At 34.3% G+C, this 24,556-nt stretch overlaps 1 protein-coding gene and 1 non-coding gene across 3 annotated transcripts; both read right to left on the bottom strand.

The window, feature by feature from the left end:
- Positions 1-4,048: 4,048 nt before the first annotated feature.
- On the bottom strand, positions 4,049-16,006 carry LOC143244483 (uncharacterized). Of its 2 annotated transcripts, XR_013025105.1 has the most exons (4): positions 15,453-15,996; positions 11,864-11,953; positions 8,966-9,393; positions 4,049-6,523 (listed from the first exon to the last, which is right to left on the bottom strand). XR_013025105.1 is itself a non-coding variant. In XM_076489227.1 (3 exons), exons 1-3 carry the CDS (start codon positions 15,842-15,844, stop codon positions 9,066-9,068), a joined length of 810 nt encoding a protein of 269 aa, XP_076345342.1. In that variant the 5' UTR covers positions 15,845-16,006; the 3' UTR covers positions 6,573-9,065. The 2 variants fall into 2 exon arrangements, 1 of the variants encoding a protein (XP_076345342.1); XM_076489227.1 differs by lacking the exon at positions 4,049-6,523 and having other exon boundaries at positions 6,573-9,393; positions 15,453-16,006.
- LOC143245717 (small nucleolar RNA SNORA79) lies at positions 10,322-10,465 on the bottom strand. Its single transcript, XR_013025690.1, has one exon. It is a non-coding gene; the product is annotated as a small nucleolar RNA SNORA79 (small nucleolar RNA).
- Positions 16,007-24,556: the final 8,550 nt, after the last annotated feature.

Below are 24,556 nucleotides of genomic sequence, written 5' to 3'. Positions count from 1 at the left end.
AAAACTCGCGTTAGGATGTACGATACAATATAAGCAAAATTTTTACATTTACAATTTAATTACCTTCAACCAAAGTTTCCAATCAACGACTACTCTGAGAATTCAACCATTTTCTTGCTATGCTCGCTCTGGTACCAAAAACAGATTTTTAACATTATAAAACCTCACACTAACCATCAAAAGCATGTTAGTGATTTATTTTTATTTTATTCGCGATTATTTTTCATAAAACGTTTCTATATCTTTATTTCATATTTTATACTTTAGGAATTGTATTTGCATGAAGTGCATATTTTACATTACTTCTCACTATGCTTAGTCTACACCCATAAAGATTCTGTTCTGAAAGTACCACCTACGTGTTACCAAATGAACATTTTCTTTTCATTGAAATATTATACCGTGGTAAATTTGCAAAGCGTCTGATATAGTTCGTTATTCACTTTTATTTAGCACTTGTGAATACGTCAAATATCAAAATGTTATAAAAAACATTTCGACTACTCTTCTATGCATTAGTTAGCATTTTATATTTGGTATTGATCTACTTACTAAATAAAACATTACTATTTAACCAGTCACTATTCGTTTTCTTCTTTGTACCATTCCTAGTACTGCAACACGGATTTTACAAAACGAGAATTAATCGCAATGTTCAGGCAAGTGTTTGATTACATAAACAAGAGTGCATGCCCTCTGTTATTTGACAAGTTTTACAATAATCACATCTGAAAGACAATCGCAGCTTTTTATATTCTATACGTAATCTCCTGTATCTGTATTACGATTTGAGTCGAAGTAACAAATCTGTAACATACTTTTACCTTCTTCTCATGAGTGCACTACTGAGGTATTATTCCAAGTAGCAGACACACGTTACTTTGATTTACCTGCTCTAGAAATTCTCTGTTCGATGAAGATCATGCAATAATACAAAACAGAAGTTTTAACTTTCTTGTGTAGAACTTCTTGGTTGGTTTCACTTCTTTTCCTCGGATGAGGCATTGTAATTTGGTCACGTTGTGCTTTAGTCTACACAACACCCTACATTAGAATGGTGAAAATTCGAAACCTCATATTACACTAAGTTAATGGTCACTGATGTAAGTTAAATATGTTAATTATACAGCTTTGCTTCTATTCGGTCCTACAGGGCTCCTTTTATGTGACAATGACACAAAATATCCGTGGCTTTGGATGTACTGGAAATGACTTAAAGTGTATTGAAATCCTTACGAACTTAGTATAGAAACAGAGTAACCATTGATTCTGGTGTTTCAAAACTATAAAGGATTTAGTACAAAAATACATTACCCATGGATTTTGGTGTATTGGAACCCTTCTTCACTTTGCTCAGAAACAGCTATTTTCAAATGATAAATTGGAGCCTGATGTTTATAACTACCTGTATAAAAGTTAATCATGCATCTTAATTTGGTCATTTGAAAAAAGTGTTCAATACTAAGGCTACAAACATTGGAGAAAAGGTAATCTTTTTGAAGATTACATTAAATTGTTCAAATTTAAATGGCTAAGACATCTTTCTCTTGTGAATATGAGTCAATGATACAAAGGTTACTTCAACGTTCAGTGTGCTAATGGGCACTATTCAGGTAGAGAAGGTATAAAAATTACTTATTTTAGGAGTAGAGGAGACTGATGGTTTCTTGTATTTTAACTTTCAAAACACCCAAGATCCTTTAGGGACTCTTTAAACCCCTGGTTGAACTTCCATCATCTGCGAAAGCTAAAATATTCTTCTATGGGAAATCTGCATGAAAATGCAATGTTCAACAATGGGTAACTCGGAAATTACATCAGTGGTCAATGATATCACATCTACATGACCAAAGATGATACCAGATGAAAGGGATGAGGCTTTAGAGCCCTCTCTCTCAAAACCTTCAAAGTTCCTACTTTAATTTATAATGAAAATTAAAACGTTCAGTGTGGAGAATACAGGAAACCTCAAAACACTCCACCAATACATGAAGTCTTGCTTCATTTCGACTTGTCCTTATCCAGAATTACAGGCGAAGGCTGGATTTTTCCAAAGCCAGTACAACTCGGTTACAACTGTTCATCAATCAACAAAAACACTAGGTCATAGAACTGTGTAAAAAACATCTATGCACTCTGGTCATGATGCCATTGTTTCCGAGAATGTAAAGCAGTGACATTTCTTCTCTTGAAACATATTTCCCCTGAGAAACAGCAGTTTAGCTGTAAAAAGCTACCTAGTTTAAACTAGTATATACAAATGACTAAGGTATTTTCTTTCCATATGGTAATATATAGTTATATATATACCTATATATAGATAGTGAAGTAACGATTAACAGGTACAAAACTAATTATCCCAATAATAGCTACAAATTAATTCTAATAAACCACCAAGTGTGTGTGTCTCCACTAAATCAGAAACATTTTCAACCACTACTTACAGACACAGCCACTTTCTCTCAGGTTAATTCACTTCCAAACTAATTTTTACATCATTTACTAGCACCAAGGTAATTATATTTTATGTGCGTGGGGGTAATTGCTAACTTTTTATTTAAAATATTTTCAAAGAATACTCCAGCAGCAGTGCATAAAACATTACATAGAATAACAGACATTTCTCTACATTCTATTATAATGTTTACTTAATTCTACTTGTAGGAAATTGCAACCAGAGAGAGTTTGCTGTTGAACTCAAAAGACTGCAAGCCAATAACAGAGCTGTGTTAGTAGACTTGTTCCAAAGTTTAGGGAAACAGCACCTGCAAAAGATATTCCACACAGTGGACCTACAAGGACAGTTACTGCTATCCTTGCTCATTTTGGCAAAAGTCCCAAAAAGCCTCTTTAGCAAATGTCCTCTGCAATAGAAATGTCTAAAAGTAGCATCCACTGCAGTATTCAAGCTTGCTAATGGCATCTGTACAAACTTCAGATCCTGCAAAAATTAAGCAAAGACAATCCCAACTAATGAGTGGAATTTTGTGAATAGGTTACAGAAAAACATGCTCAAAATGCCAATTTTCTGTCTGTCATTCTGTTTCATGACAAGGTTGTTCTTTACGGAAATGACAAGTTAAATCAACAGAACACTTGCTACTGGTCTCAGAACGACCTTTACTGCTCTACTCTTTCAAAGGAAAGAAGTGCTACTAGTGTGATGGTATGGTGTGGAAAAACTGCATCATATTCCCCTTTTTTAGTGAAAATGTCACTGGAGATGCCTACTTATGTATGCTCAATGAAGAAGCATTTCCCAACATGGTTCCAGCAAGATGGTGCTTCTGCACATTACAGCAGTCATATAGGAGAGTACCTGCACCAACAATTCCTGGGATCACTTGAAAGAACTGGTCTGAGCAGAGAAAATTCAGAGCATTAAACAACTGCATTATTGACACACATAGCAATCTTCATCACTCACTGTGTGCTTACCAACTTTGTATCTCATCTAGCTTTATGTATCAGGAACAATGGTGGACACACTGAGCACATTCTGTGAATTAAAACCATTTGTGTTGCCATGTTTTATTTTACCTATGCTAGGAGATTTAAAAACCAGTAAGATCAACTATAATAATGATGGTATTTCGGTTTTAGATTGTTTGTATGTCATTACAAACCCTGTGAAGCAACTCCACTGCCAATATGCATTTCCTCACAAAGCATAAACTTATACTAGAAGCTGCAATTGCTAGCATGACTGAAACCAGAAATTTATACTGAAGAGTCAAGTTTTAAGCTGGTCAAGACCGTTGGCAACTAAAAACTATGTACAAGAATACAATGAACTCAAAACATAAGTAAAGATGATTTTAAAAGTAAGAAAGGTTTTACTAATATTTATTAAACAGCTTGAACATGGAAATAAATAGAGTTCCAGTTTCCCTAGCAAAGCAAATAGGAATACTCTGAAAACCACATTTACAAGAAAATTATACACAAAACAATAAATTTACACAAATGTCTCACAACATTAAGAAACAATACTAACTTGGTAATAATTAATAACTACAAACAACAAAAAAGAAAGATACAGACAGGCTCCAAAACATTAACAGGTTTATTTGGTCAGTGTACTAATGGGCTGACTGCCATACACTTAGTAATCTTCATTGATGCTGGATTTGTTTCAATGATTTAGTTCAAGCTTGACATAATTCTGGGTGCCACTTCCTTTATCTTTGATACTGAAGCTGTCAAACATGGAAACCGTCCTACAGAAACTAAAACAAACTGAATCACTGTTAGTACTACCATACTGTTGTGGTTCATTACAAGGATAATATTTTACAAACCTTAATTTAAAACCAATCTTTTTAGGCTAATTTTTTATACCTTGTAATAATATTTACTTCTTCAAGTGCAAGAACTCCCACCAAAGCCTGGTTACCAAACTAAAAACACAGGTCATGTTAGTCCTTGTATTCAGATAACCTGCTTTACCTTCAGCACAAACTGACCTTACTTCATCACCTTTAAAATACAAAATGTTTTAATTTTATGCATAACATTTTCTTAAATAACATTCACGTGCCATTTAATACGCGGGATTCCATGTTGATTTCACTCCAAAAAGGTCCAAAGTTATTCAGTACACAGCTAAGATTCATAAACTAAATGACAATCAACCAAACTCAGGACAAATAACAACAAAACTAAACATTAATAGGTGAATGTACCATTAAGAATAAGTAAATATTGACGACAAACTTATCAACTGTAAACAAGGTTACCATCAGTGCTCTCTAACTAAAAATAACTCTGCAAAGTTCTTATGCAAATGTGCACAGCATCACAAGCAAAAAAATATTTTACTAGTTGCCAAGATGCACAATACATAAATATCTCTTAATCATTTCATGAATGAAAATTGGGGTCCATCAAAAAGCAAGTTCCCTATTTTGTTTGGCAGTAACATTCGACTAACAGCTCTTGAGCCATACATTAAATACTCCAATAAATTTAGCAAGTAAAAGGCCTCCTAGAACATGCAATGCCAATACACCAAACAGCATCTGAATTGCATGAGCAAAACTACAGATGATTTGTGCTCAGGAATCTTTCAAGAAAAACAAATCATTCCCATCTTCAGCTGCTTGACTGGGGCCAAGCAAGTAACAACCACATACTAAAACAAAACTTTTCTTTAGAATTGGATGTAAACATATTCACCAGATAGTTAATATAAAAATTACTTCAAAAATAATAATAATAATGTAACTGATGGATTTTGGTTAAATTTAGAAAGACATCCCAAAAATACACAATTTACAAAACAGTAGGAAAAGCAACAAAGTTCTGAAGGAAAATTACTGACCCACATGAATATATATGAAGAAAAATGAGAGTAAACCACAAATGTTATATAATTCTAGCAAAAGCAAGATATACGTCAAACACCCACACCCACAACAATAACCTGCTAAGATTGGTTGAAACATAACATTAATTCACAACTCATGAATCAAACTTGACAAAACTTCGTCCTGTTTTCAAATAGACACCTTTACTGCATGTATATAAACTATACTAAGTAGGCATAAGATCTTTAACCATCCCTAATACACAATATTGTACACAACACAGGTATTATAAGCTATAAATACACCTGGATATTAGGATAATATTAACCCATCAACTGCCAATTCACTGTATACAATATGGTCTGCCTCTTGATGATGAATATGAGTGTATCATATAGTGCACGGTTTACTAAAGTTCCACGAGCATTTAGAGCAGCTGCAGTCAATGGGTTAACAAATGTTGACTAACATGAAACTTATACAAACCAAATCTTGATACAGCCCTTAGAGACCAACCAACCTGCCAAGATATTTCCAGAATTATGGAACTTGTATAAAGTACCTTTGTAAGCAGTATTTGTAAACTTGTCATAGGACAGAGGTCCTAAATTGTAATCTTCAATTCTTTTAAAACGTCTATTAAATTTTGGCAAATTATGATGAAACTAAGGCCAACTGTAGTGATGTCCATTCACCTGATAAGTATGTATGAGAGTGAATACTGTAACTGTTATTTACTAGTGTAATTTTATTAGTTTCCAAAAGATTTGCTGTCACTTTAAACATGTCAAATAATAACTAAATTCCACCAATAATGTGGGAAAGACAGCAGACTGAAAAAGGAAAAAAAATTAACCCTATACTATTCTTACAACTCATGCCAGCTTGGCTAAAGTATTCTTAAAAAGAATGATGTACATCGGCAAGAAATCTCTGAATAAACCCTGTTCACAAACTAGTGTTTAACAGAATAAGCCAGGTCACGATTGCAAAATAAAAAAAAGGCTCTGAAACAGCTCCTGCTTTCTACACGTACACACGTCTGTTTGACTGCTACAACTCGACCTCGACTTTCTGCAAGTGAACCTGGTGCACAGCAGCCCTCTGCAGGCAGGCAGGGGAAACAGCAAACTGGCTCAGGAACATGGTAGTCACCAGGTTCTGGTCTCACTCGAACCCAGCCACCATACCACCTTTACTGCTTACTACAGCCCCTGTAGTTACAGATAGTGGAAAAATGTATGTGAGAAATTAGAATCACTCTTGAAAGACTGAACTTTTATTGTAGCACTCAATGTAAACACAAACATTCAGATGAACATTAACTATTGTAACTTTACAATCAAGCACTTAAACACACACAATATAAATTCTAATTTTTAGGTGTTTCTGTTCAACAATTTTGAATGTAAAGGTCAGAATTTCCAATACTCTTAAAGCTGTAGCTTTAAAAGAAATTTCACAATAACTCAACAGTACACATATACTTCCCACAAACTGCTTTTTTAAAATGGATACAATGTATGACAAACTTATTTAGAAGTCCTAAAATGAAAAACACTAACAATTACACATTTCAGTATGACCAATCTACTTCGTACCAACATGAAGGAAATTGACGATGTCTTTCACTTTAGTGTCATGCCTCTCAAGCCAAATTTATTTCCTACTTCAACACTTGTTTTACTAGTAATGATTACAAAATGATACAATTAAATTTTTTCATTAGAATAGTTTAATAAACACAGAATTTAATGCTACCACTGAGGTCTCTTTAAGCAATCAAAAATAACCATAGGATAAGGTGTAGTTTTCTTTTCACCACACAAGTGTTCTCAATAAAGTGTGAACTTTGTGGTCCACACTGGAGAAAATTATGTTGCATTATGCATCACTGGAAATTATAGCAAAACACGCCACTATATTTATATCTATGGACTTGAATCATGATTAACTAGAAAAGTGTAGTATTACCAGTAAAGAATATATAAGCAACAGCTCCAAAAGTGTTGACTGTTATACACAGTATACTGAACGCTCACTATATAGAGTACTAAACACTATTTTCTGACAAACCTTGTTTCTGTTAGGTACTGTTCTAGTCTTTATTTCAAGATCTGTAGCCTTACTTACATTTTGATGTTTCCAGAACCTTTAGATGTAATCTTTATTACAAATTTTCACAAGCAGCAAAACAAAGTACAAAGTTTAGCCACTTCCTTTTGAGTTCAAATGAAATAAGAAATACAAGTTTGGGCACAACATTCTTAATGAATAATTTCCAATTAAAATTCCATATGCCTTTAGCACAAATCTACTGACATTTTTAAACCCTACTCAAAAAAAGAAAAAATTCTGATGTAACTTTGTAAATTATGCAATAATATTAAGTGTTTCTCCATTCTTTACACGTTTTTAACTGAACCAAGTACCTACTAAGTAAAACAAATATTCGTTCAGTACTTCATAAGAAAAGTACATTGATGTTGCTACACCAGGTGTTATCTTTCTCTGATAACACTATGATGTAAATTTATTTAAAATCCAACACGCTTAGGTGCATATTTCCTAAATATACCATTACTCTGCATATCTGGTTAAAATAAGACAAAATACTTTAAAAAACTTTCATTAAACTGTTTCCAGAAATACGATCATACTTCACACAAGTTGCTGCTGTACTTTTTAAGATCAACACATTGAGACTTCCATTGCGGTGAACATGGTTCTGTTGAACATCTAAGTCAACCAAACATTTCCATAAAATTGTACATTAAAGAGAAGCTTTAGCACAACCGAGTTATGATTCTGATACACACAGTCTGAGAAATGTAGACATTACACATCGAGTGGCAAAGAAAACCTGATGAGCTGAGAATGTTAACATTGCAATACAATAACACATTTGGCAAACACTTTGACAGTTAGTATAGAGTTAAAATTTGGATGGTTGTTTTTTTTTTTAACATAAATAGCAAGACAAAATAAATGCTACAGATGTACGAGATCCAACAAAACCATTTTTTAAAGGCAGTACAAGACTACCATAAAGTGCTCTAACCCTTGTTATCTAAATTCTAATTTCTTTGTCAACAGTTTAATTATTCTTATATTTTTACTTTTGAAGGAAAAATAAAATTACAGTTTTCTTTAACTGAAATTCTTAAAAAGTAATTTAATATAAGAGCCCAAACAATAACATCAAATAAAAGGAGTTGTCAAATGGGAAACTTACTTATTGTAGTGACAAAGAAAATAATCTTACACACAGAACTTGAACAGTCAACAAATTAAATCCATTCTGATTTTAATAGCATTTAACTAATACCTAGAGTTCCATCAGCAGAATTTGTATTCCTCATCAACCATGAAAAGCATGAATTACACTAGTTTCTGTTGTTGATATTGCAACTGAAATACCACCATCTTATTTTCTGTAACTGTAACCTATCCCACTTTGAAATAATTTGTTTATTACATATGGTCAACCTACCCTATAACCTGGATCACCAACTTATCCACTGTTCCTAATGACACAAGCACTAGTATGTGGAAATAGTATAAATCTTTAACATACAGTTTAATATTTCTAACACTATCTACTGACATGCAGAAAACAACTTAGGAATAAAAAAGAAAAACAACAAACACGTAACCTTCTGTCAACCGTCGCATCAGAAAAAGCTCCTTTTTACTCAGGATCTCAACCATTTCTTACAATCCATCTATTATTTCATCCAAAGCAAAGGACAAAATTTACTCTGCTTCGGGACTTTTCGATCTACTTCTGCTCTCCCTTCTGTCATCATTTTCACTCTCCTGCTTCTCGTCTTCATCTTCCATGCCCTCTTTCCTTTCTCGACTCCGGCTGTTACTTCTGCTCCGACTCCTACTTCGTTCCACGTGATTTTCTTCATCTTCAAAATTGTTTTCCTTCAATGGACTCTTACTGACACTCCTACTCTTGCTGCGACTAATGCTACGACTTTCCCTCTCTTCCTCTCGTCTCTTCGAAGGACTCCTGCTGACGCTCTTGTCTCTTCTTGACCGGCTTTTGCTACGACTACGGCTCTTAGAACGTGACCTGAGTTGCAAATTTGGCATTACGTTAGAGTTAAGAAAAACACTTCACATATAAAGTATGTTAGCACTTTAGAAGCTAGCTGAACATTTCAATAATAAGTTTTTAATCACGTGGTTACTACAGCATGCTAATTTACTTCGAGAAAAAAAAAAAACTAGCATAACTACGATACCATGAAAATAAAGAAACAAGACTTGAAACATTACTCGTAACTATTCAGTTTCCAAGCACAACTAACAACCTGCTTGGCCAATACTCCTTGAATAATCATGCTGTCGGGCTCAAGTTGAACACTCCTAATTCATGATGACAAGAAATCCTCTTGAAGTAAAAATGTATTCAAGACTTAAGGACATACTTAATAGTTTAAAACCATCATTTTTTAATAACTTTAAAGTTATGCAATACATTTTTTTTTTCTAAGAGGGTCAAAACCTTCTCAGTACAGAACTTAAAACACCAGCACCTCAAGACATAAGTCTGGAAACTCCAACTATATGATGGAGATCTGGTTAAAACAAATTTCAATTTTAAAGCTAGGGTGAAACAGTCACTTGAGTTAATTAATAAAAATTGTCTTTAAAATCAAAACAGGTTCTTCCAAATTTTAATACAAAAGAATTCAAGTCAATCTAAAAACTACATCATTAATTACCATCACAAATACACATTTTAATTCAAAGAACAAGAAACATGAATGTTGTAATGTTTTTGGTAACTAAAGCAGTCTTCATTCTTTATAATTCACCCTCCAGTACCTCACCTTTACGACTTTCTCTTCTGAAAAATAAGTCAACTATTCGAAAGCACTCAAGTTTTGGGTCTCATTCTGAAAATATTACAACTTTCGTAGGTGGTCCTCTGTGTTAACTAGTTAACCTTGCTTTATGACTGTCTGACTCCTTAGGACTTATAAATAACAATATTCATTTGTACTGACCAGCAAAACCAGACACAGCATTTTTGCACAATAAAGGCTTTAAAAAGCAGAGCTGGGTGAATTGACCAGTTTACTTTCTGATGACATAAAATCACAAACACCTTACTTATGGTGTGTGAGGAACTGTCATCATTTTAAGGGTAAATTTTGGGATAAATAGAACTAGTCCAATTACTGGTCCAGTAATTAATTATCATTTATTAATCAATTACACTCGACCAATCCATTTCTCTTACACAAAACTTGAATAAACTGGAAATTAAGAACAATAACCAGAAGTGATCTTTTTAATATAAACTTCCGTGAATTGTGATACTTAACTGAAAATAATGAGAAATCTTTCTGGTAATATTTTAGTTACTTTGATAGTTGGGATAATAGAAAACATCATTGGTTGATTACTTTCCTGAAATTCATTGATAATCATATATATTCAGTAATATCAAATAATCAAGTTCAGCTCAAGTGAACATGTACTGAAAATACATGGAAGTAGCATTTGCACTTGGGGACACAAAGTAAAATGTTAGATTAGGGATCTTTGAATGAGCACCCATCACTAAGGAGGGGGAACAGAACACAGAACTTGGTGCTATTACTACCAAACATTTCAACTTCTTTGTAATATTCTATAGTTCTAAACTTGCTATAATCAAGTACATGCAAAACATTCACAGGTTAATGTGGTACAGTGAATAGTCACTGCATGTTATTTACCAATAGTGTTGGAATAAGTTCAGGAAATGGATAATACCCTCTCCAGTAAACACTGGACCCTTTCCTACACCTACAGATTAATACTGATATGTGCAGCAAAACTTAACACCAAGAGAGAGCCTTATACTGAACATCTTTTTACATGTAAGCAAATACTGTGATAGAAGAACCTGTAATAATTTTTTAACAAAAAATAAAACACACATGATGGATAAAACCCACTTTATTAGCACACATACACTTCATGGTTAAAATTCTATTCTAAATAAATAAACAATTCATTTGAACACGTCAGATAACAAACAATAGCAATAAAGATGCTAGGATAGAGATGGTCTAATAAATTTCCAAAGTAACATTACTGACGGATCACTAAAATTGTTTGTTTTGAATTTCGTGCAAAGCCACTCTAGGGCTACCTGCACTAGCCATCTAATTTAGCAGTGTAAGGCTAGAGGGAAGGCAGCAAGTCATCACCACCCACTGCCAAATCTTGGGCTACTCTTTTAGAGACAAATAGTGGGATTGACCATCACATTATAATGCACCCACAGCTCAAAGGGTGAGCATGTTTGGTGTGACAGAGATTTAAACCCGCAACCCTCACATTACAAGTTGAATGCCTTAACACACCTGGCCATGCCACAGATCACTAAAATAGAAAAATAACTAAAACACAAAGTTCCAGTAATTTAGGTCTTTCTCCTCATGGGCAAAGTAAATCAAGAAGCTCTTACAAACACAATCTAAACCTACTATACTTGGGAAAACACATACAGATGAACTTAAAACAGACAGTAAGACGTTTCTTACCTTGAACGAGATCTCCTCCTCCTTCTGTCACTCCCCGAACGAGAACGATGTCGTCTAGATCGAGATCTTGATCGTGACCTACTACGTGACCTTAAAAAAGGTAAGTAAACACATTATTAGAAGCAAGAAATATTTCATAAAAACTTAATTTTATATTAAGATAAAAGAAAATCTTATGCAATAAAACAAACAAAAACTACCAAAGATCTGTAGTTATTTTATTCATAAAATAGTTCACCCAAAATAAAATTATCCTCAATTTGTACAAATTAAAACAAAACACTTCTCTTCGTGTGCAAAAACGTTTTTCTCATACATAATTACTAATTCTCTAGCAGTTTGCCTGCCAAGTATTACTTTCAAATTATAAGTAATCTAAAAACATCCACATATCCAAACAATTTTAAAAGACATTCAAACTAGCAGCACAAACTGTCATTGGACAAAACAATACCATAAAACCCTCAAGTTCAATGTGAAGAGTTTTGCACTCCACTAGTCATTACAATAACACACAGCTAACACAAAACATGAAAAAACAAATTTAGTAATCAAAGGCTGGTTTCTCTCTCGTTAGACTAATTTTCAGTGTGGTAAAGGGGCCTAATATAATGCCAGTTTTGTAAATAAGTTCATTAAAAAGCTGAACTATAGCACTGAAACTGTAAATAACACTACCATCTTTAATTCTGCATTATAACATGGTTTTGTTTTTATTAGAACTTGCTATGGTAGACAGTTTTATAACAGACTTTTAGAAAGTGTATAAACCTTTGAAATATTAGTTAGAATGCTGAAAGAAAAAGAAATTCATTTGTTCAAAAAGATAATTAAGTGAATCTTACAACAAAGACTACATATGGGCTGTAATACTGATAGTTTGGAAGTTTTGACAATGTTACAAACATCATATAGATTTAAACACTTATCACACCACTAACTTTTAATAATGGTTATTGGAAGTTCAAGACTTTGCACAACATGTAACAAACTGGAAATTATTCTGGTCTTCTTTGAAAAATCATAAATGAAAGAAATCTGTTCCCATGGTACTTTTGGAAACAACAGAATGACTGTTGTACTTGAATTTCTTGTAAACTGATAGGAAACAGCTAAGAAACCAATATTTTTAACCCCGGTGGTTCTTGACAATACAAGACCCAAGTATTTCATACCCAAAAACCAGAATATTCATTTATTCTAGTTCTAATACTAGTAATCATAAGTAACAAAAACATTTATGTTCTGATGTGTTAACTGTACTCAAGTAGCATAAAATTACAAACTGGCCCGACCCACAAATAATAACTAACACAGGTCTCATGTGGTTTCTTGTACGTGCAGAGACGTAACAAAACTACTAAAGAAATGTCAGAATGACACTGAACAAATATGCTCATTCATGGGTGACCTATGAACCTGTTAATTGTTCACACCCAAATAGACTGGCCTTAATACTATGTGATCCAGAGAATTATAGTTCTTAGTTGTGAAAGCTTGTGAATAAAAAATCTCAGTTGGAAATACCTAAACCTCACATAGACAAAATACTAAATACTGTACATCAAAACACAAAAATGGTCACAGTACTAATACATGCTGAATTACCAACATTTATTTCAAGACAATTCCCACTAGTTGTAAATTGTTTTGAAAAACATCGCAACAACTGATAAACGTGCCCATCATCTGTCAGCAACCAGCAAGTGACTGTTGTATACCAAAAACAGGGCGTGGTTCAAACTGACTAGACTAATAAGGATCACTGATATACTGGGGGTTTCATTGGATCTAGAAGTGCTATATGGAAGCACACACAAACAAAACTTTAAAACCTTTTATAATTCTTTTTATGTACTGACTAGCAAGACACTCACAGATCAGTCTGCCCAGTTAAAAGTGACAGCATGTCTAAAAATGATTAACTGATATTGTAAACAGGCTATATGTTGTCCTCACAACCACTTACTATCTGTCATATTGTCAGACACAAACAGTGGTGTTCTGACAACAATTTGCTATATATCATATCATCGGCTATGGATACCGTGAAAGAGTATCCTACAATAGCCTAAGTAGTATCAATTACATCATGCTATAACAGTTACAGGTTATTACTAGTACATGCCTGTCAATCCTAGTATTATAAGCTTACAACCAACATTGTTACAAAATCTCCTATATTTTCACAGGTAAACTTATATTTCTTTATTGACATGTTCATTTACAATTTTATTTTCACTTATCCATGTGTACAAGTTTGAAATCGATAGACTATTGGAACTACAGAGATTTTACAGTATCAGGCTAACAGGTTAGTAGATAATTTGATAAACCATGTACATTGTTATAATGGGAAGATCTCGTGAAGTGGAATATCAATTTATAGGCAATATTTTTAATTGTTTTTCATTACTTATTAGTTGCATGTAATCTGACTTGTGACTGTGGAATCCAATGAGGTTATTTTCTTTTCATTACTTAAAAATGTCAAAAAGATTCTAATAGAGGAATTATTTAGTATTAAGGAAAGAATTTTTGTTCACAAATAATGCAATAACAAATTACCTGTACTGCCTCAAACACACCTTCTGTTACATACTAGTTAATGTGGGATTAGGCTTAACTGTTAACATTAACAAGTGCAACTCTTGATGTAGACATCTAGAAAACTTGCTAATTTGTATTTGTAACAATTAGGTCTTTGTGACAAACTTTTATTGTTCCAAACCTGCAAATATGCTGTTGTGCATTCAAATGCACCAAATACAACTTGAAAACACTGAAGTTTCCTTCTATTTGTTACCCAGCCCTCCAGCTCACCTTAATAGTAAGCATAAAGCAAATATTTGTGGAATTCTATTAACATACTAGAATACTCTTAAGACAACTTTTAAAAACTACTTCGACCTGGTAGTTTATATTATAATACGTATTATCCCACGATAACAAGCTAATGAATAGGAGATAAGTTATGATAATGCTATCAATCACAGAATCAATAAGATTAGGAAAGATGTGCAAGTCAAAATAGAACTCTGTATGTTCATTTCACTCTATATCATACAAATACTACTCCACATATTACAACTGATATTTACTAAAAAAAAATCAGACTATCAAACAATGATATAGGAACGATAATAAGTGTATACAACAGACCTATATCAATTGCGTAACCGTAACTACACTGTCTTAGCTAGTTTGTCCCTTTGTCAAAATGGCGATCGCATTACGAGGCAAAATCACATGACATCACGCCAGCCTCGAGAATTCAAGATTCTTCTAGTTAATTTACACAAATTTTTCGATTTAAAATTAGCATTTAACGTACAAAATTACAACAAATATTCTAAGTTAAAATTATACCGTTAAAATTAGGCAATCTAATCTTATAAGTATCAACAGTAACACAGTCCCTAAATCATTAACTGTTACTACTACTAACATTACTATTACTATAGTATTGCTAAAAAAATAAAGAATTCCCTTTTATATTAATAAATAATATAATTAATAAATAAGTTATATTACTTAAAGTTTATTTTAGTACTAATTACACAACTTACATTCATCAAAAAGCACTTACCTTCTTGAACGAGACCTTGAACGTCGACCACGAGAACGAGAACGTGAGCGTCCCCCTCTTCCTCTGTTTCTCCCTCCCCTTGGAGGCCCTCGCCATGTTTCTGTTGGTCTAGCATACCTTGCCATTTGTACTCTTAATTCTCGACCATCTAAACGATATCCATCCAATGCATCCATTGCATCTTCTGCATCTCTACTGTCATAAAATCTTACAAAAGCAAAACCACGACTGTCCCTCGTAAATGGGTGACGAGGAATATATACGTCACCAACGTCGCCATATTTACGAAAAACACGTTTCAATTCTTCTGCCGTTGTTCTATACGTTAAATTATCTACTTTTAACGAAGTCATACCATCAATACAAGGCGGACCTCTACTACCATAACTCATTGTTCTCAACTACTTTAAGTATTTATGAAACTTTGCTTTCCCTAATTTTATTATATTTAACGAACATCCAACTTCAAACCACCTATTAAATAAACTACTCACTCAACGCGCCAGCTAGAACAAAGTCTTCGTTCTTATAACGTTCAATTTTATTTTAACACTAGAGGACACTAACACCAAAGATACAAGAATGAAATTTTATATTAATTAAAGCTACATAAAATCGTTAAAATAAACGCACTACCATTCATGAAGAGGAAGTATCATCAAATGTATATGTTAAAAATAAGAAACTAATATATTAATCTTAGTTATATAAGCAAAATTCTTTATAGTCTTTTCCTTAAGCTTTCCATTCACATTACAGAAACGACTAAAATTCAATGAAATACAACAAATTGCATTTCATCATTTTGACATTTATTTTTTTTCTTAGTTAAAGTAAATGTTTGTATGCGTGTGTTTATTAGTTGTATCAATGGAATGAAGGGTAATTCTAACAATACCACATTACATTTTTGGTAAAGGTCACGTAAACTGCATATTTTTAAACATTTCCCTTACCTCCCCATTTTGGATTCATAACCAGAGACGGGTAGGATTAAAAACATCATTTTGAATAAGAAATAGACAAACTTGAGTGAACTTTGGGTAAAAGTACTTCCATTTTACGTGATTTCATTACAAATTTTAGATACATTGGATTCTAAAGTTTCGCCAGCTTTTGACATTTTATGCTTGTTTTTTCGAATTGCGCGCGAAGCTACACGAGGGCTATCTGCGCTAGACATTCCTAATTTAGCAGTGTAAGACTGGAGAAAAGGCAACTAGTCATTACCACCCATCAGCCAAGTATTGGGCTACTCTTTTACCAACAAATAGTGTTTGGTGTTACGGGGATTCGAATCCATGACACTCAAAGTACGAGTCAAGCACCCTAACCACCTGGCCATGCCTGGTCTCTGTCAGAGCCATTTACCTGCAATACGAGGTCTGTTCAAAAAATATGCGGACTGACGTCATAAAACAAAATGTACTCTATTTAGAAGTTACAGGTCTGGGACCCCTTAGAAGTACTCTCCTCCCCAACGCACACACTTATCCCAACGGTGTTTCCACTTGTTGAAACAGTCCTGGTATGCTTTTTTTGTAATGTCCTCCAGCTCCTTCGTCGCATTTGCCTTAATCTCGGGAATCGTCTCAAATCTTGTTCCTTTCAAGGGTCTTTTGAGTTTGGGAACAAGAAAAAATCGCAAGAAGCAAGGTCAGGTGAGTAGGGGGAGTGGGGAAGAACAGTGATCGAGTGTTTGGCCAAAAATTCACGAGTTCTGAGGGCTGAATTTCGCAGCAACGCGGTGCATCTTCAATTTTTCGGTCAAAATCTCGTAACAAGATCCAACTGATATCCCACACTCTTCAGCAAGCTCCCTGACAATCAGACGTCGAGTTGCCCGCATTTGGCATAATGACGTGGAAGGACGCCCAGGACGCTCATCATCTTCAATGGACTGTCGACCATCCTTAAAACGTTCATGCCACTTGAAACATGCCGTACGCTTCATAGCAACATCACCGTAAGCCGTGTTAAGCATAGCAAAAGTTTCAGTCGCAGATTTTCCAAGTTTAACACAAAATTTCACAGCAAGTCGTTGCTCCTTCAGGTCATTCATTCTGAAATCCACCAAACGAAAAAATCGCACTTCACTTAAAACCGCGTAGCTGATACACAAATGAAGATATCTGCAATCGGGAAATGACGTCGTAATCAGCTGATCTGTGCAAACACAGCGACACCAAGCGGATTCCCCTGGAACTAACTGGAGCCGCGCAATTCTAACAGTCCGCGTATTTTTTGAACAGCCCTCGTATGTCCTTTGTCCTGAGGTTTACTTCTTCCATTCTGAGTAACCAATTATCTAATTACTTCCTTGAGTTCTCACAGAGATCTGTCAGAAGCTTCTCAACAAGCCTAACTACACAAATTAATACCAAACTGTGAGATAGTTTCGTATACTTTAGATATAAGTCTTCAAGCTATTTTGCCTGAAATACAGCTTAAACAATAGCATGGCTGTTCACATAAAATCCATAAACATCCAAAGCCAACAAATAATTATTATGTTGTAACACTGCATAGGAAGTTAGACTTAAATTAAGATAAATATGTTTTATTATAGTATAGCACTGTGCTACATAGTGTGAGGTAATTATTAATTGTCAAATTATATTACTAATTTACACAACTCTGAACAATAACAGTATATTAGCTATTTTAATCATTCGCTAATGCATATGTACTTGTAGTCACTACTGAAATAACATGTTAGTAAGTTCCATCTTTTGAGGCTGATTTTCCATAAATAGCTTACATACAATTTCAATGCTGATAACAGTGTCATAATTATTATGTGTTAAAACTAGGGCACTCGCTCTTCCTCAGACTGATAACAGTGTCATAATGATTTTGTGTTAAAGCTAGAACACACAATCTTTCCCAGACTGATAATAGTGTCATAATGATTAATGTGTTAAAGCTAGAGCACACAGTTTTCCTCAGGTAATTATCCAACTAGTGAAGAGCAGATGCCAAATGCTCACATGAACATAAATTTAGTGTAAAAAAGTTTCAGTAAAATATAGGTGTTTGCTACACTGAAACATGCTTTTAAGCAGTCAGCCGATATCTGAGATCTGTTCTGAAGAGATACAAAAAACCGTCTAGTCTTCTATTGATGAAATTATTGACTAATAATATCAGGATTTGTCAAATCTTCCTCGTAAAAGTCTACAGTTTATCTGACATCAGATATAAAAAAAAACTCCTGTGTGAGTTTTGATGACGTAAGCTTATGAATTGACGCTTCCACCTTTATACACAAAATCTGGAGAAACAATTACTGATAATGTGGTCAACAAAATGAATGGTTACTGTTTGAAGAGACAACTATTTATAGCTCTGAATATAACAATGATAATCAACAGTGCAACGAACATTTATATGTTACTTATGTACATTTGACTTGTTTTAATGTATTATTTTAAAAGAACTGGATTGTGTGCTGCGTGTTTACTGTTACTATTTATTGTTAAAAAGTCACAGACACCTAGTGTTAAGAATCCGACCTACGAATCCTGACAGTAGCAATACGGCTCCGCTATTCCAATTCTAAGTGTCAACAGAAACCGTTGTATGCGACTATTTCAATCCAAGAAATTGCGATGCTTCATCAAAAGAATATAGTATTTATCGTTTTCTACATCATCCATAATTAGGTGTGCAATAAAAATATAACCATAATTTTTTTACATCACAAAAATAAGGGGTTTGGTAACCCCTCCTACTGTACATGCACGTGGAAATTTTGATTCCTTGCAGTAAAGAACTGTACTTTATTCGGAGTTTGATGCTGAGATCAACATTAAAATCGTGTACTTAAAAAACAGAATTAAATAAAAAGGTCAGCACACACGTAAATATAATATTTATTAGTCAATATAAATTTTTAATGAAACTATAATAAAGAAATAATAAAAATATAAAACTCGTAAAAACTAGTTGGTTGCTTCTTCAGAGGGTCTCGGGCTCGAATTCCTGCCACACCAAACATGCTCGCCCTTTCAGCCGTGGAGGCGTTATAATGTTACGGTCAATCACACTATTCGTTGGTAAAAAAGTAGCCCAAGAGTTGGTGTTTGGTGGTGGTGACTAGTTGCCTTCTCTCTAGTTTTACACTGTTAAATTAGGGACAGCTAGCGCAGATAGCCCTCGTGTAGCTTTGCGCGAAAGTCAAAAGCAAGCAAACAAACAGTAAGAGGCGTGACTAAGTGATGTCGAGAAATAGTGAGCATGGATTTCATATCATTCCACCTTCATAGAATATGTTATGGAAAAGAGAACCATTAAAAATTTGATGACTGGATAATTTAGAGGTAACAAGTGAGTGAAGAAATAAGATTTATTGTTAATCAAAAAATTTTTTTAGTATTTCACAAAGTTGAAGATTGTAATATTTATATTTATAAATATCAATATTGTTAATTATTAAGAGCTACGTAATTGTTGATTATGAATGTTTAAATTTGACTTCTGTTTTATTTATTCAAGGGAAAAACACTGTTGCAGGTAATGCATTTTTCTTTAGAAGTTTGTTTCATTTTTAGCTAGAGGGAGCTGAACGTCATGCGAAAACGATATTAAAGTCACAAGTTAGGCCTGTCGTTGATTCATGAGATTGTTTGTTTATCTTGAATTTCGCGCAAAGCTATTCAAGGGCTATCTGCGCTAGCCGTCCCTAATTTAGCAGTGAAAGACTAGAGGGAAGGCAGCTACTTATCACCACCCACAGCCAACCTTTGGCTACTCTTTTAGCAACGAATAGTGGGATTGACCGTCACATTATAAGGCCCCCACGGCTGAAAGAGCGAGTATGTTTGGCTCGACGGAGATGCGAAACCGGGACCCTCAGATTACGAGTTGCACGCCTTAACCCACCTGGCCATGCCGGGCCTCCTCTCGATGAACTCAGCAGATAGCCCGAGGTAGCTTTGCAATATGAAAACACATATACACACTCGAACAAACTAAATTTATTCCATGTAAAATTAGTGTTTAATAATAGATATTCACACGAAACTGTGTGTGTGTGTATAGTAAAGCCACATGGGGTTATATGCTGTGTCCAATGACGGGAACCGAAACCTTCATTTTAGCGTCGTAAATCCGTGGAACTAGAACTGGTTTAACATAAAACTCAACTGATATAGTGTAAAAGTGTTTCTAGGTTTACATGTATGGTCTATCGTTACATTTTAACAGGGATTAAGTTGATTCCAGTGTTTTTGGTGTGAATCTCTCTGTTTGCACAGTTCGTGAAAACACACACATTAATTTGAAAGTTTGCCACAGAGAACAGGTAATTTACGACAATTAACTTTGGTGGGCAAAGTGATAATAGCCTATTCTGTACCCTTCCACAAAAACACAGTAATTTTAGGTGGTCACAGATGCGTCACTGGCCTTGGCTCACGGGACTCCAACCATGGATATTTTAAGCACCGAGCAACGACTTTGGGCAATCAAATTTAACCGTTAGTGCTTAGAAGACATTCCTAAAATAACTGTAAATGATTAAACTACTTCCCTCTAAATTATTTTAATTGTTGAAATTAGACTCCTGGCGGTATTTACTTCAAATATGAAAGAAACGTTCTTTAGAAATTGCAAGAGTAACTTTTTCGTCTTCCTTACAACGCTAAAGTCCCGGGTTGAATCCCTCATAGTGGGCAGACAACAGGTAGTCCATTTTGTAACTTGGGATTAAGATAAATTAACAAACACATTTTTTATCTAATTTCTTCGTTGATCTCTGTTGTGCAATTATATTTCATATAGTTTTATATTTCATAATTTAGATTCTTTATTGTGTTTAATTAACACGATTGCATTTTTCAAAGTCGTCGCTTTAAAATCTTAAAACTTCTTGGATATTCACTGAAAACCCTTAAGTGGGTTGTTGTTACTCTAATATAGAAAATTGTAAATTAATGAAGAAACAACTTCATGAAATGTAAACTTCTGTAACACCTGCTTATCACAGATAATGCTCCTGGGTGTTTAGCGGTAAACTTGAATGTATATAACACTAGGATTTGAGGTTGAATCCATGCAGTAAGTTGGCATAGTACGCATAGCCCATTGTGTAACTTTGTGGTAAAATAAACTGCAACGTCACGTAAGAAGTAAGAAAACTATTAATTTTATTATATAACATTTCCAAACTTCACTATAGATTACTTACACAACTGTTATTGTTTTCTTCATGCAAAGCTAAATAATGGGCTGTCTACATTTTGTCTACTGTGAGAAACCGAACTCTGGATTTTAGCGTTGTAGATCCATAAACTTACCGCTAAACCACCGTTTAACAATGCAAACATTAAATCAAGAATTCATTAGAGAAAAATAAAATAATTTCCTGCAACTGAATTAATGGCTGATTTAATAAAAAGTATAATTCTGTTGCGTATCCACTACTTTACAGAGTATTGTATTTCACGTTGCTTAAAAGAAGGGTGGCTGTTGCTCTTTTTCGCGTTATTATCACATTTATTACTAGGTATTGTATTACTAGACGTAAATCCTTAAATTTGTGTATTGAATTTTATTAGCTTTCAGTCAAACAGGATTAAATAATTTTAATAAAAAATAGGGTTGTTCGTTTATTTGGCCTGGCATGGCCAAGCGCATAAGGCGTGCGACTCGTAATCCGAGGGTCGCGGGTTCGCGCCCCCGTCGCGCTAAACATGCTCGCCCTCCCAGCCGTGGGGGTGTAAAAAGTGACGGTCAATCCCACTATTCGTTGGTAAAAGAGTAGCCCAAGAATTGGCGGTGGGTGGTGATGACTAGCTGCCTTCCCTCTAGTCTTACACTGCTAAATTAGGGACGGCTAGCACAGATAGCCCTCGAGTAGCTTTGTGCGAAATTCCAAAACAAAACAAATTCGTTTATTTATTCTTAACACAAAATAACACAAAGGAATATTCGTACTGTAACCATCGCATGTATCGAAACTTGAATTTTAGTTGTATTTTCTATTGAAATTTTAATAGAAACTCGCACAAAAGTTGTCAAGAATTAGAAAAAAAAAGATCCAAGCGTAGTTTACTCTTGATAAAGAAGAGCCAACTATTCGAAATCTTTCGAGTTTCAGACCCTTTTTTCTCAAATTAATTTTCTATTTAAAATTATCCTAAATTATTCTAATACTGAAGTTATATTTTTGCACCTGTAGCTGGCGAAGATTTCAAAGCGGACGAACTAATTCTTAAGCGAGCAGTAAATAACTGTACCGGTTTCAACGACGTTAATGTATTTTTAGATTTTATGTTGGCGAACGTCAGGGGTTTCCTATCTGATGCCTTCATTCTTCCAAATGTTTCCAAAAACATTGACTTCACAGATGGCGAAATCCATGGACTATCCACTATTTACAGAAGTGGAAAATCACACGTGTTCTGCAGTGGTAATTCCGCTATTATCCAGACGGCGTTGGGTTTTCGAAACTTGAGCGGTTCATACAAGTGGCACAAGAAACTTCTTTTTCTGTCACTAGACGGCGCAATCGACATCAAAGTAAAAAATCTCCAGATCGTCATCATGATTAGTCAGTCTACATCAAATTAATTTCTTCGTCTAACTACGCTTAACATTGTGGCGCTAGAGGGAGTGAAGATTCACATTACAGGTTTGGGCCCACTAAATTGGTTGTTCTCAAAACTAAGCACTCTCTTTTCCAGAATTTTTAGAACTTTTGTTACTAAATGCATTGAAGGCCCAATAAAAGAGGCGATTCGATACACTATCAAGACTAACGATATTTTTACTCCGTATTGAACTCACAACAGAATGATTGTAACAGAAAAACTTTCCATTATTTTTATTGTAATCTGTCTCACTGAATAAAACTTTCCAATGAGATTTACCACCTTTCATTGTAAGAAATAGAGGTACATTGGCAGAAAACTACAATAACTGATTGCTATTAAGAACAACTGTACACAATGGGCTATGTGTGATACGTCCACCACAGGTTTCTAGACCCAATTTGTAGCGTCATAAGACTGTAGACTTATCCCTGAGCCAATGAAAGGGTGGAAAGAGCATAAGGGGAAAGATTACTACTTTGGACGAAAAAGGAAATGAGTAAGATCAGGGATCGTGTCCTTTAAAAAAATGTTTTTAACTGTCACTGAAAATGTCGCATTTTATTGTGATCTGGGGCTCTTTTACACCTCTTAGATGTGTTTTAAACACACACACACATATCGGTTCAATTTAAGTAGAGTGATTGCACCCTCCGCCAACCACCTTCCCACCTCCGGCTATACGAGTAACATATATAGTGATCCTTTTAATTGAATAATTAAAACTCATCATCTAATATACAACAAAAGGATATTATAGGTTGCAATTTTAACTTCACTTCATGTTTTTGTGATATGTCACAACTTTAAACATCTGTTTATTGTAGGAAACGTTCTCCAGCTAGAAGGACTATGCTCCAGAAAACAAAACTATAAGGAAACTTATATATTTAAAAACGACTGGTTTGAGTAGAGAAATCACTAGTAGAGGAGCGAACAACATTTCGACTTTCTTCGGTCATCGTCAGGTTCACAAAGAAAGAAAAGGTTAGTGACCGGTAGGTGACCGCATGTTTGAAAGGGGTTGTGTAATTGAGTGTAGAAATGTAGAGGGTGTGCTTAGATGTTGAATATACTTATTAATATAGGTATAAAGGTGTTCCTTTGTATTGGATAATTTTGGGCTTGAGTTGTTGTATAAGTAAGGCTTCTTTATGGTTATGTTGTGTTTGTTTGATTTGCAATGTTCGAAAACGTGTAAAGGTGAATTTTTGTGTACTTTGAATCTGGTTTCCATTTTTCTACTTGTTTCTCCAATGTAGAAAACTGAAAACTGTAAGGACTCTGCCTCAAAATAATCCCACTTCTGATATTAGTGGTATAATGTGTTCTATGATTAGGTGAGCTCTTTTATATTGTTCAGAAAAAAATAATGCAAAACAATAACCAATCACTTTATTCCTTCTATAACGTTTTTACAGGTTGCATTCATTTGTATATAATAATAATATCATAGGCCTAAAATGTATATGTGTTTGTTGTTGTTTGTTTTTAAGCTGAAAGCTACCA

The sequence above is a fragment of the Tachypleus tridentatus genome, chromosome 2 (assembly GCF_004210375.1).
Source record: "Tachypleus tridentatus isolate NWPU-2018 chromosome 2, ASM421037v1, whole genome shotgun sequence".
NCBI classification, from domain to species: Eukaryota; Metazoa; Arthropoda; class Merostomata; order Xiphosura; family Limulidae; genus Tachypleus; species Tachypleus tridentatus.
Note: the sequence above shows the minus strand (reverse complement) of the source record. Positions and strands in the feature narration are given on the sequence as shown.